The 13,485-nt window shown below is 36.0% G+C and overlaps 2 protein-coding genes across 2 annotated transcripts; one reads left to right on the top strand and one right to left on the bottom strand.

Moving 5' to 3' along the window:
• The first annotated feature begins 394 nt into the window (after window positions 1-394).
• Window positions 395-6,648, top strand: LOC137731167 (threonine--tRNA ligase, mitochondrial 1). The gene is made up of 20 exons (XM_068470276.2): window positions 395-817; window positions 921-1,158; window positions 1,241-1,300; window positions 1,800-1,889; window positions 2,113-2,187; window positions 2,318-2,446; window positions 2,544-2,633; window positions 2,912-3,000; window positions 3,089-3,185; window positions 3,263-3,349; window positions 3,711-3,795; window positions 4,078-4,172; window positions 4,441-4,473; window positions 4,569-4,655; window positions 4,770-4,862; window positions 5,214-5,306; window positions 5,406-5,630; window positions 5,828-5,899; window positions 6,147-6,218; window positions 6,330-6,648. Exons 1-20 carry the CDS (start codon window positions 693-695, stop codon window positions 6,423-6,425), a joined length of 2,031 nt encoding a protein of 676 aa, XP_068326377.1. The 5' UTR covers window positions 395-692; the 3' UTR covers window positions 6,426-6,648.
• Window positions 6,649-8,788: 2,140 nt separating this feature from the next.
• Window positions 8,789-12,549, bottom strand: LOC137733017 (protein RICE SALT SENSITIVE 3-like). The gene is made up of 7 exons (XM_068472243.2): window positions 12,046-12,549; window positions 11,866-11,916; window positions 10,518-10,715; window positions 10,236-10,341; window positions 10,015-10,056; window positions 9,851-9,907; window positions 8,789-9,622 (listed from the first exon to the last, which is right to left on the bottom strand). The coding sequence occupies exons 1-7, from the start codon at window positions 12,180-12,182 to the stop codon at window positions 9,050-9,052; spliced, it is 1,164 nt and encodes a 387-aa protein (XP_068328344.1). The 5' UTR covers window positions 12,183-12,549; the 3' UTR covers window positions 8,789-9,049.
• Between the last annotated feature and the right edge of the window lie 936 nt (window positions 12,550-13,485).

Here is a 13,485-nt window from a genome sequence, read left to right as displayed (position 1 = left end):
GGACAAAATAAAGGGTAAAGTGAATAGTACTAGGTTTGACTTTTTAGTGTAAAAATGTGATTTTTCATTAAAGTGAACAGTACCGTGAGTTTTTCGTTAAAACTCCCTTAAAAATAAGAGTAATACTAGGAAAACTTAATTTGTAGATTGAATTTGCAAACTAAATGATGTGTCACCAATAAGAAATAAAGACATTAATTAACACTTAAATACTAATCTAATCATCAATTTTCATGTCATTTAATTTACAAAATTTAGTCAATAAATTTAGTCCCCCTATCATTACACTAAAAATGAATTTGACATTGATATCAAATTTGACGCCAAATCACGAAGCCTTCAAATTCAATCAGTAAATAACATTTCGATTAGAGAGATTTTTAATATCAAACATGCACACATTTCATTTAGCATTTTGATATCTATTTTGGAGATGCTGTGAGAGGATTCTAAAAGCAAAACCGGAATAGGAGAGAAATTAGGAAGCGTAACCAGATTTTAGGTATGTAAAGCCATCCTATATAAATAGATAGGGTGCGGCGATCGTTGAAAAGACAGACAGCCGAGAGAGATTAGTTATAGAGTTTGCACTCTGTTGTTAAGCCGTGATTTTTCTGTGCCTCTGTAACTCCTACTCCCCCTTCTCCTCACTATCCGCTCCTCCTCCTCAGCTTCCTACAACCAGCGCCGCCATGGTGCCCCACCCGAAAGACGACGTGTATCTCGAGGCCGTAATCCCGAAGCGCATCAAGCTCTTCGAGGCCATCCAGGCGCAGCAGCTCGCCCACCGCCAGTCCCTCCCCTCCGATCCCATCAAGTAAGCCCTAAACCCTAACTCTAAACTCCGCGTTAAGGTGTTTTTCGATGCGGAATGTACACATGTGTTTGGATCTTCATTTCTTGTCTGGGGGGTTTTGTAGGATTACATTGCCGGGCGGACAGGAGAAGGAAGGGAAGAGGTGGGTGACTTCGCCATTTGACATTGCCAAGGATATTTCCAAGAGCTTGGCTTCCAGCGCTGTGATTGCGAAGGTCAATGGGGACCTTTGGGACATGGCCAGGCCGCTGGAGTTTGACTGTGAGCTCAAGCTCTTCAAATTTGAAGACGATGAAGGACGTGATACTTTCTGGCATTCCAGCGCTCACATTCTTGGACAGGTAGCCCGAGTTGGCGAATTTGTAGTTTGTTGGATTACATTTTGAGGGTTTTGTTGTGTATAAGACTTTCGATACGTTGCAGGCACTTGAGGTTGAGTATGGATGCAAGCTCTGCATTGGTCCATGCACTACAAGAGGAGAGGTCAATTATTTACGTTTGAGTTTGAGTTTTTCAGTTATTGGTTTGTTTATGCTATGTTATCATGTGTTTTCGTTTAATTTTGCTACGTCTGTTCGATCGTTGTCTGATATTGTATGACTTTTGCTCAATCGGTTATCGTTCGGGATTATGCTAGTTTCTTCAAATACTGCGTAAACTTTTTTCGTGAAAAGTAATTGTCTTGGAGATGATTTCATTAACATTTTATTTTCAATTTTAATGTGCAATGTATCTTACCATGATATAATAACTGGTTTCTGTTGTCTGTACATCTGGTTTCTGTTGTCTGTACATGTGTCTGTTCTTATGTACTCTCTGGTTGACAGTGTTGTTGGGATGGAGTTCTTTGTTGTTCTTTTCATGTGTAATTTACCACTTGGATATTGTAATTTTGTAATCCTAGTCTTTGAAATGAATTTGTATACAGTTCATTTTAGTTTCTTGATTACTCATTTGGGTCCCTTATGAAATTCAATGACAGGGTTTCTATTACGATGCTTTCTATGGTGATTTGGGCTTGAATGATGAACACTTCAAGGACATTGCATCAGCGGCAGACAAGGCTGTTAAGGTACGGTTTATTCTCATGTAGAATAGTTAAAATATATTTTAAAATGTATTCCTTTTGTATGGAGGAATTTCTTGATCCTTCACCGTTTGCAAAATTTATAAGTTGGTTCAACATTTTTGTGTTTCTTGTTGAGATTCCTTGACTGATTGTAGATTGATGCTTCAGTATTTTACTCTTGCTTGTTGAAACTCCTTTGACTGGTTTGTTGCATCTTTATCCCCAGGCTAAACAGCCTTTTGAGCGTATCGAAGTAACACGTGAACAGGCACTTGAGATATTTTCTGATAATCAATTCAAGGCAAGTGAAAACGTTCATTTTTTTTCCTCATCAATAAATGACTGTTATCTACTTATTTTATGTGCATTCCATACTCTCAAAGACTCAAAATCAATCTCAGATGTGTTTATTTTTCACTAATTTTGATCAGGTTGAAATCATAAATGATCTTCCGGCAGACAAAACTATCACAGTATATAGATGTGGCCCCTTGGTTGACTTGTGCCGTGGACCCCATATACCAAATACATCCTTTGTCAAAGCTTTTGCATGTTTGAAGGTATGTGTTCCCTTGGCATTTTAGAGCTGTAGGTTATATATCATCTTGTATGCATGTATTGTCTGCGCATATTTAACTTATGAATATGTAATATCAGGCTTCTTCAGCCTACTGGAGGGGAAATAAAGATCGTGAAAGTTTACAGAGAGTTTATGGAATATCATATCCTGATAAGAAAAGTTTGCAGGTGATATTTTATTTTCTACCTTTTATGGGGTTTTGGTTTTTCTTAGCAGTATCTGAAATCTTTTCTGTGTCATGTTTTAAAATTGTATTTGGTGGCTCTAGTACCTTATATTGAAGTACAAATACCATAATCAAAAGATGTGGCTTATGATATTTATAAAAATTGACAAGCATTCAGGTTATGAATTGTGATGGACCAAGACTGCAACCTATGCCAATATCTTCTACTGGACGTTGGTCTTGGATTATTTCACTTACCACATCAACCTTTTTCTGCAGATATACATCCAGAAGCTGGAAGAAGCAAAAAAGTATGACCACAGACTGTTGGGTACAAAGCAGGAACTCTTTTTTTGTCACCCACTTAGGTATTTATGGGGTTAATACTTCTTCATTGTATAATCGATCAAGATTCCCTATGATTTCCATCTGATTATTTCTTCTTGTCAAATTCAGTCCAGGAAGTTGGTTCTTCCTCCCTAATGGGACTCGGATTTATAACAAACTAATGGAGTTCATAAAGAATCAATACAGAGAACGAGGCTATAAAGAGGTGACATTTAATGTTCTGTTTTTACATCATTCTACTAATCTTAAATAATTTTCACCTAATTTCCTTTTCTTTGGTAGGTTATATCACCAAACATGTACAATATGCAACTTTGGGAAACATCTGGTCATGCTGCAAATTACAAAGAGAATATGTTTGTTTTTGAGGTGAGTTTTGACATGATACTATAGGGATCAGCTATATCATCTTTATGCTTAAACTTAAAAAGCAACCAAACTTATGAAGACATATTTATATTTTTCTGGATATGAATGAATAGTGAATACCAAATGTTGGCTATGTATATATTAATCTGTTGATAGCTAATCCTGTGCCACCTAAGCGTGTGTGATTCTTTTTACCTGCTACCGTGAAGGGGTCTCTTACAGATGATTGAGATTTCCATTTAGTTATTCTGTGTGAAAAGAACAGGACTATATTTAACTATGAGAATGAGACCATTACAGAGTTGTTATGCTTGGAAATGAAGAATATGTTTAACCTGCTGGATTTTGCATTTTCTTGCAGATTGAGAAACAAGAATTTGGATTGAAGCCAATGAATTGCCCAGGGCATTGTTTGATGTTTCAGCACAGGGTTCGTTCTTATAGAGGTATGCCTTTAAACATAATTTTCTCGACCTTTTACTCTTTTATATTGCTGAAAGGAAAGTCATTCTGTGTATGGAGGTCATTTTATGGATGTCTTGGTCTTTTATCTCTTGGATTGGCCTTGTGGGCTTCTTAGGCAAGTCTCTTGGTATGAGTTGTGTGTTGCATTTTTATGGGTTTTTTTAGTGTAACATGACTATTAAAGTACTAGAATTGTTACTTTATTTGACATTTTTGCGCCATACTCATTTATTTATTTTATTTTTTTAAAACCTTGACGACAGAACTTCCACTTAGACTCGCTGATTTTGGTGTTTTGCATCGCAATGAGGCCAGTGGTGCACTGACTGGATTAACACGTGTACGGAGATTCCAGCAGGTATACTTCCACAGCCTTGGTTTAGCTTTAATTTAGGTGTCTCATGTTTGTCATCAACCTGCTTTGTAAACAACTAAACACATATGATTATCCTGGCTTCCAGTTTGTTAGTTCATTAGGAGCTCATATTTCTAATATGCTTGTCAGTGACCTTAATGATGCACTTTATTACCGGAAGATTTATATTTTTTGTCATTCTTTTCTTCTATTAATTTTCTGGTTACATGTATACACCTTCTGACAAGTTTTAGTCCAAAATATGCTACAGGATGATGCCCACATCTTTTGCAGGGAGTCCCAAGTGAGTTGAGCTTAATTGAAATGTACATAAACCGTCTAAATTTTTTGGTTTTGTTTTGTTCTTAAGCCTTTTGTATTTTGTGCTTCTATTGTCAGGTAAAAGATGAAGTGAAGGGTGTCTTGGATTTTATCCAGTATGCCTATAATATTTTTGGCTTTTCTTTTGAACTGAAGCTATCAACAGTAAGATTCTTGCTACCTATGGTTAAAGCTTCAAACCTCTTGACTTCATTACACAAGGATGCAAATTTCATATTTGTTGTGTTGCACAGCATTTGATGGGTATTTCCGTTGCAGATGCCAGAAAAACACATGGGAGATTTGGCAACATGGGAGAAAGCTGAGGCTGCCCTTGCAGACGCATTAAATGAGTTTGGCAAGCCCTGGCAGGTACTTTTACTTTATATGCAGTATGATAGTAAAATTTATACAACTTTCATTGTAGTGGAGCCAGGGTAGTCATTTATTTTTTAGCTTAGTCCAAAATAGGTTCAAAACTCATTGTAGCTGAGCAGCATTTTTTAAATAAAGGACGTTGAGCTGAATGGATAGATTTGACCCATAAACCATTATCTACTCCACCGTTTTACCATTGACATAGATTGAACCGACAAATTTCTGTAATTGTTTGGTTGCCAATCTGGTCCATTATCTGTACTTTGTTTTCTTAAGCTTTACATTAGGGCCCCCTGAATTTCTTGTTTGTGTCTGGATGCTTACTTTGTTAGTCGTGCTACACAGATTAATGAAGGGGATGGTGCTTTTTATGGACCAAAGATAGATATCAGTGTCTCGGATGCATTGAACAGAAAATATCAGTGTGCAACACTACAGGTATCTGATGATCAGTTCCTTTATGTTTTATGCCTCTTTCATTTTGTTTTTGGTTGCTGTGTAACTATCTGACTGTCATTGAAAATATTGTGGTTGCAGCTTGATTTTCAGCTTCCACAGAAGTTCGAGCTGTATTACTCAGCAGAGGGGGAAGAAGGCAAGTTGGAGAGACCCGTTATGATACACAGAGCTGTTTTAGGTTCTGTTGAGCGTATGTTTGCTATATTGTTGGAGAACTACAAAGGGAAATGGCCCTTCTGGCTTAGTCCACGTCAAGCAATTGTTTGCCCCGTCTCAGACAAATCCCAACCTTACGCTCAGGAGGTAGTATGATAGTGCTTTTCTGGTTTTTATTGGTTGACCACTATGAGGTTGTATGAACTTTTTGTCATGCCCCTTTTTGGATATGAGATCCATATAAATGCAGTTAATGGCATACACACTTTCCGGCTTTGATGGTTAGGTTAAATTATTCTGTATTGTTAAGTCATGTATAAGATATTGTTGTTGCAATTTTGTAGGTTCGGGACCGTATCCATGAAGCTGGTTATTATGTGGACGTTGACACAAGTGATAGAACCATCCAGAAGAAGGTAAGAGAATTCACTGTTGTCCTCTGCATTACATTTTTGGTTTCATTTTGTTTGTTATTTTATGAATTATTAGATGTCCATTCGGTTTAGTGGTTCCATAATGGGAGCTGGCTCTCTCCCATCTCGTAAACCCGGACAACTCTGGTGAAAACAGAATTGGATTCTAGGCTCTTTTATATTCTGTTTAACCATAATACCTTTTGTCCAACAGATTGTTCATTGTTGCCTGATTGTGTTTGTCCTGCAGGTGCGAGAAGCCCAGATAGCGCAGTACAACTACATTTTAGTTGTTGGCGAGGAGGAAGTCAAGACTGGGCAGGTTCTGTTCTTTTCTTGTTCTCTAATTCATTCATGTTATACTTCACGCTAGTTCAACCGTCTTATGTATTATTTGGTTGAGGAGTTAAATGTTTGATCCGTATTGTTCCAGGTGAGCTTACGAGTTAGAGACCACGGAGACGTCACGGTAATGACAATGGAAAATCTACTCCAGCACTTCAAGGCTGAAGTTGAAGCTTTCCATTAGAGATGGAATGGCAAGGGTGAATCTGTCTCTACTGATGAGTACAATCTTACGTGTTTATGAATTCGATAACAATAATATCTTGCACACGTTTGATGTCAAAGATTGAAATTTAATTAAATTTTGGTGTTAGATTGTCCTTTGATGTGTACTTTAATGTGTACAATTTTCATTGAATGTCTCATTAAATATTTGAACTTATTAATACACATTTTAAGTGATTAAATCATTAGTTACATTTGGATTTGGTGAATTGAACGGGGTTGTGGCCTCTGATTTTGGCTTATTTAAATAATTAATTCTTTGTTTTATATATTTTATTTACTTACATGTTATACACAAACTGTCACGTCAGCAAAAATATAAGATCCCATTTGTCATACTATCATTTAACAGTTAAATTGACAGTTTAATTATGAAATTGCAAGTACACTCAAATAAATTGTCACACCATCACTTAACGGTCAATTAACAGTTTTAATTATGAAGAAGCAAGTGCATCTAAATTTGAGAATGTAAAATGTAATTTACTTAATATTATACTACCAGAAATGATAATTTTTTCTGATGAAATGTTAAAAAATGACCTTTTAAGTTATTACGCAATACCACTTTACATGTTAATCAATCCGTAACTTGACACGAATATGACACAACCTAAAAGTAAAAACAACTCATTACCACTCAAAGTCGAAAATGGGCCAGCGTACAGACCCCAACTTAAGTGGCGCAACATTTTAAGCCCTTGTATTGAATCGGGATCGGACAGGACTGGACTGGATTCAGTTCAACACAACCAATCCACTTTCCCAAACGGCGGAAAAACAGGAAAAGGAAAAGGAGAAAGTGGTAAAAGGTCAAAACACACGGTATTGCATAGCTTGATGTCCGCGCCGCTGCCCTTTCCATTTCCAAATCCTCCGTTTGGGATAAACGTTTCTTCCAATTCCAAAAGGACCAATCCCGTGACGCCCAATCTTACCACATATCCATTCTTTTTAAATTAGGAGTCCTATATACGGAAAAGCTCTATGCAAGGTTCTAATTTTCATTTCAGGTGGCACGTGGACGGTGGGATAGGTAGTTGCTGACTGTCTCGACAGCACGTGTTCCTTACCTATAAGAGCAGTGTGAAATGTCTTCCTGGGGATCATAGAGATCCCGTAATCGTGACCGTTTATCGTATATCGTGTGATCAGTTTTCGTTAGGTACTATTTATATTTAATTTTAAATTTTAAATTTTGAAATGATTTCTAACCGTACGATATACGATAAACGATCACGATCACTAAATGATCATTTTCCGTGTGAAATGAAGCAAAGGGACAATCTCTAAAATGCTTCGTTGCCATTTGTAAAATTAGTCACTGGAGGCCCTCAACCCAATGTGGATATGAGCAACTTACATGTAACGGACTCATTGCCGTATTGAAGTTTTGATTTAATAATACATTGTCATGTGAAGAAAAACATGCACATGACAATTGATTATTGGATAAGGGATATCAAGTGACGGTCAATCTATTCCATATAAGTCCTCCTATTATATAAGCCCTTTACTAGTTATTTATTTATTTATTTTACACACAATATGAAAGTCATCTAACCTATGGAGGGAGTTCGAACAATATGGGACCTCGAGTGCAATGGTGAATGTGTAACTGTTCTCCATTAAGGATCTAAACCTCGAGCGCAATGGTGAATGTGTAACTATTCTCCATTAAGGATCTAAACCAATTTAATACAAGTAACTACAATTAATACCATAATCATATATAGAATTATTCTATGGAAACAATCAGTTTTGAGGAATTCATCATTCCAAGTTAGAGTCAGTCTTCTCCTCTTTGCAATCTTGTGTTCAGTTATCAATAGGACGAACTTTTCAGTATAAACGATAGCTAGTGAGAGGAGAGACCAAAGCATACATTTATACAATAGTTGACAGTTTTCTCCTATTAAGGAAACTGTCATCCACTATGTGAGTGATTTAAAATCACTCTTCAAGAGTTCTTTTAATTTCCTGATATATGTCTAATTATAGTTCTTATTTAATAACACAAATAAAATGATGTGGCAAACCCACGTGACATAATCTTACATAATATTCTTAATCAACTGAGTTATAAGTACAAAATTACTATTTTGCCTTCCTTATGGCAATATTATGTAGGGAGTTTTAACGAAAAGCCCACGGTACTGTTTACTTTAACGAAAAACCACATTTTTACACTAAAAAGTCAAACCTGGTACTATTCACTTTACCTTTTATTTTGTCCTTATCGTTAAAACTCAAAGTTTTCAAGCCCTTTTCATTAATTTTCCTTATTATGTAATCAAAAGTGAGGGCAAAATTGAAAAAAAGTAGGGAAAAAAAGTTGACAAGGGCTCCTCTTAATAGAATAGATAAGTCAAAACAGTTATCTCGGCTATACTGTCCAATTTAGTTTTCATCATAAATATGCATCCTCTTGCCGTTTGCAGTTGTCCTATTTTCTGCAAGCCTTTGACTCGTCCACAAACGAAGTAATTAAAAAAGTGCATTATTTATAAGAGCAAGAACACCCTTCACATTATGGGTACTAATATAGGATTATAAATAAGAGAGCTCGCTAATTATACAATGTTAGAAATAATGTTGATGGGCATAAGCAGACATAGAAGTGCTGGTTTCACCGACGTTGTTTTGATCATCGGACGGCCTATATTCTTCGTTACGATCATGATCATCATTGTCACTAGTCTCCTCCTTGGCCACTTTCTGGTCTGTCATTGCCATAAAATCCACATGTCCATGACCATGAGATAATAAAAACTGGGATTGATCATGCGGCTGAGGATTATGATCGTGATTCGTCGGCACGACCGATGGAAGCTTAGAGAGGAGGGCTTCAAGGCTGCTCATGGAGGGGGTTATGTTTTTCAATGGAACCACTTGATTAGGGTTGAGATATTGGTGATGATCATACATGAAGTCATGAGTTGGAGGTGGTGCAAGAGGGTTTATCCCTGCTTGAAGATGCCATGCATGATGATGGTGATCTGGGGTGAGACCATATGTATAGCCATGATGATGATGAGGATCAGGCTTGAAGGGGAAGGGTGGAGATGATGGGTGTGGGAGAAGCACTCCGGGGATGCTTTCGATGTAGCCGAACTTCTTTCTTAGTAGAACTACATAGCTCAAGTCTTCAATCACCTGCAAGATTTACAAACATTCATTAGTATCTTGCAGCCATCAAAGATGCATAGTTAAAGTTTGTCCGATGTCGTTTCGAATCAAAAGACAAATATTCATTAGTATATTTTGCCGTCATCTCTGATGTACAATTACTTTAGTTTTTGAGAGAGGGAATATCGTTCCCTATCAAAAGCAAACATTCAATAGTTCTTGAGAGAGAGAGAGAGAGAGAGAGTCTAGTCTCACCTTGTGAACAGCTCCTAACTGAATAACACCTTCTCTAACTGCTATCAGGGCTATGGTCTGCAAGATATATTTGACAAAAGAAAATCATCAAATTAGAACCAAATTTTCTGATTTTTTTTTTGGAATTTTTGTGGTCTGGGGTTTAATAATGCTTAATTAAGTACCTTTATGCCAGACTGGAACTGGGCTTCCCATGTTCTAGGGTGCTGAGGCAAAAAAAGTAAAATTTTAGACTATATTATTGAAATAAAGCGAGGGTCGAGGGTGTACATACATAATAATTGTGCCTGTAATTAGTTTATGCTGCATGAAATAACAAACTTAAGTGTATATAGAAGCATTGATAGATCAGGAGTAATTACACCAATAAGGTTAGTGTATATACCGTGTCTGCTGAGTTGTGCCATGTTGATAAGAAGTTGATTTCTTGATCATTTGGTTCTTTGTGTATCCACTTATGACTATGATCCACCGCCACTTTCCCTATCAACCTACATAACAACAATCAATAACTACATATAAATGTTCTTCCAGATTAATTAGTGGTTTTAGAGCTCCGTGATCAAGTACACTCAGAAAAACGAAGTTAAAAGTAGTTCAATTTGGTAATTAATTAACTAATTAATCAAACTTGATACATATGTTTCATCATAACTAGGTTAATTACCCTTCTCCGTAGTTGTAGATCTCATGGGACATCTTGAAGAAAAGCTCAGGTTGCAGGCCATTGTATTGTTGAAATTGATCACATGAGTTGCCATTCATTGATGAAGGTCCTGCAGGGCACTGATTAGAACTGGAGTTGATCTCATGAGCTGCTGAGGAGGCACCAAAGTTGCAGAATCCATCTTCCCAAACCAATATCCTGCATGTACACACACACACACACACACACATATATATATATATATGGGTATATTATCAATTTCCCCCCTGAACTTGTGACCATTGGCCAATTTCCCCCCTGAACTTTAATTTTGGCCAATTTCCCCCCTCAACTCTCATAATTAGTCAATTCCCCCCCTGAACTTTAATTTGGCCAATTTCCCCCCTCAACTCTCAAAATTAGTCAATTTGCACCCTACTGTTAATTTTTTTTTTTTTTAATTTTCCATCTATTCTTTTCTTAATTTTCAATCTTTCTAATAGCTTCCAACAAAGTACTAAAATTAACATAAACTCACCTGCATAATATAGGGTAAAATGTACAAAAACATAATACAGTTAGTATGTGACATGGGTTGATTATAAGAAAAAGTTATGAATCGGGTTTAAAGCATGTAGAAGAAGAAATAATAACAAAAAGAAATAATAATCCTAAACTCATGGATCAAACCTATTTCAATAAAATGGGTTATTCTTAATAAGGAGTCGAAAATTATGAATAGACTAGCCATTTTTTTACTAAAGCTCGATTCTCCGCAATTTACTTGAACTTAGCTTTCACTTTTATAAAGAAAATTGTATTCACATACAAAAATTTACACATCAATCCTTTTTGTTATCAATTTTGTATAGTAAAAAATCAAATAAAATTACTCCATACTGATTTATTATGACTAATAATACTATCTATGATAAATTGTAAAATTCTAAATTTTAATCTATTTGTAATAGGATAAAGATATAGGAACATGATTAACATACATCTTATTTAGTTTCTTACACACACTTGGTTAATTATGATCAAATTACAAATTTAACAGTAGGGTGCAAATTGACTAATTATAAGAGTTGAGGGGGGAAATTGGCTAAATTAAAGTTGAGGGGGGAAATTGACTAATCATGAGAGTTCAGGGGGGAAATTGGCCAAAATTAAAGTTGAGGGGGGAAATTGGCTAATGGTCACAAGTTCAGGGGGGAAATTGATAATATACCCTATATATATATAGTTATTCACACACAAGTATTATATATATATAATTGGATGCATACACAACCTAGCTATGAATCTATTTTATACTATGAAAACTGGATTAAACTAACTAAAACATTGATTAAATTAATATATATACCAGTTCCTTCTGTTTCCTCTTGACCTATCATAAGTTCCATGACCTTCCCATCTGTTATAAAACCAAAATTATTAATGAAAATATTAATTTCAATAGACTAACTTTGTGGGAACTGAACTAAAAAAAAGCTTTTTTTCTGTAATTATTTTGGAATCTTTTTCAATTTTTGCCCCTGCTTACTTGGGTGGTGGGTAGTTTCTAGGAAGGATCCTCCAGAAGACTGCATAAATCCACTGAGAGTTTTCATGAATGCACAAGCTTCTCAGGGTGTGTTGAAGCAGATGAGTTACAGCTAAGGGGTTCAGATGTTCTTCCATATTTCTCTCAAATGTTTTCCTTAATTACCTTCTTCTCTTCTTCCTTTTCCTCTCCCCTTCCAATCTTTACCTATCCTCAAGAGAAGCAAAACCCCCACATCCTATCACCCATTTTATAATATAATCTCTCTCTCCCTCTCTCTCTCACTAGTGTGGAAGACTGAAGTAGTGAAATAAATTTTTCTTTGATTACTTTTCCCAAAACGTTTCCCTGAGGCCCCACCTTGTATGTCTTCCCGGTTCCCAACAGTCTTGATTTCAATCCCTTGATTCAAAAAGTACTATCCCATCTCATGAGTAGTATTGCTTATTACTTCGTTCCAATTATGATGAATTATCAGAGAAACGACCAAACCTTATTATTCTCATCAGACTACATCATGAGTAGTAGTATTTAGTAGTTCCTACAACCCCCTATGCATTATCATCGATCTGACTTCTGACACACTTATTGACTACGTATTACCACTCGATCATTTGCAGTCCCACGATGCATGAAGCTTTCTCAGAGCACTTTCAGTGTTGCTAGGCTCCCCTGGGTTAGAGGCAACCAATCCCTTAAAATGAACAGTAATTATTTCTAGTGAACAGTAATTGCTCAAGTGTATCTTCACATCTAAACTAAATAGCCAAGGCAATTCGTAATAAAATATTAGTATTTTTATTTTATAAAATAATAAAAAATAATTTTATTTTCATTATAAAACAATTTATTGTATTTCTAATTAATTTTCTATAATTTATTGTATTTTTAATTAATTTATATTAGTATTTTATAATTTTTATTAGTGGTTGATTTTACCATGACGTTAGCCTTGTGTCATATTCCTCAGGCGCTGGGGTTGTGGGTTTATACCTGGTGGAGAACTTGAGCTCGCGTGGAGCCCAAGTTATTTGAATGGGCTAGAGCCAATTGCTGGGGCATTGGATAATTTAATAGCCAATCCCCAAGAAAATTGGGGCACGCTGGAAGTGCGCTCTTAATTGCCCTCGTCCTTTAAAGAACAAAACCCTAATCATCCCTACTATTAAAGTTACCTTAAAGTTTTTTTCAGATGTAGTTGTCATTTTCAACTTCTTCACTGAAAAAAAAGGGTTCTATTTTTGAAATGTGAAGCTGAAGGAAGTTTGTGTTTTATCGTAAAATAAATTGGCAATATAACTAGTATGTAAATCAGCTTCTTATAGGCATATGCAATGATTCTCAGTTCTTTGATATGGGATTTACACTTTTAACAACGCCCTCAAGTGTGCAGTCATTTAAATCAAACACATGAACAACACATATATGTATTAGGCGGTG

Source organism: Pyrus communis, chromosome 16 (genome assembly GCF_041283825.1).
Source record: "Pyrus communis isolate YQ-2024b chromosome 16, ASM4128382v1, whole genome shotgun sequence".
Lineage (NCBI taxonomy): Eukaryota > Viridiplantae > Streptophyta > Magnoliopsida > Rosales > Rosaceae > Pyrus > Pyrus communis.
The sequence above is the reverse complement of the archived record's forward strand: the minus strand, read 5'-3'. Positions and strand labels throughout refer to the sequence as shown.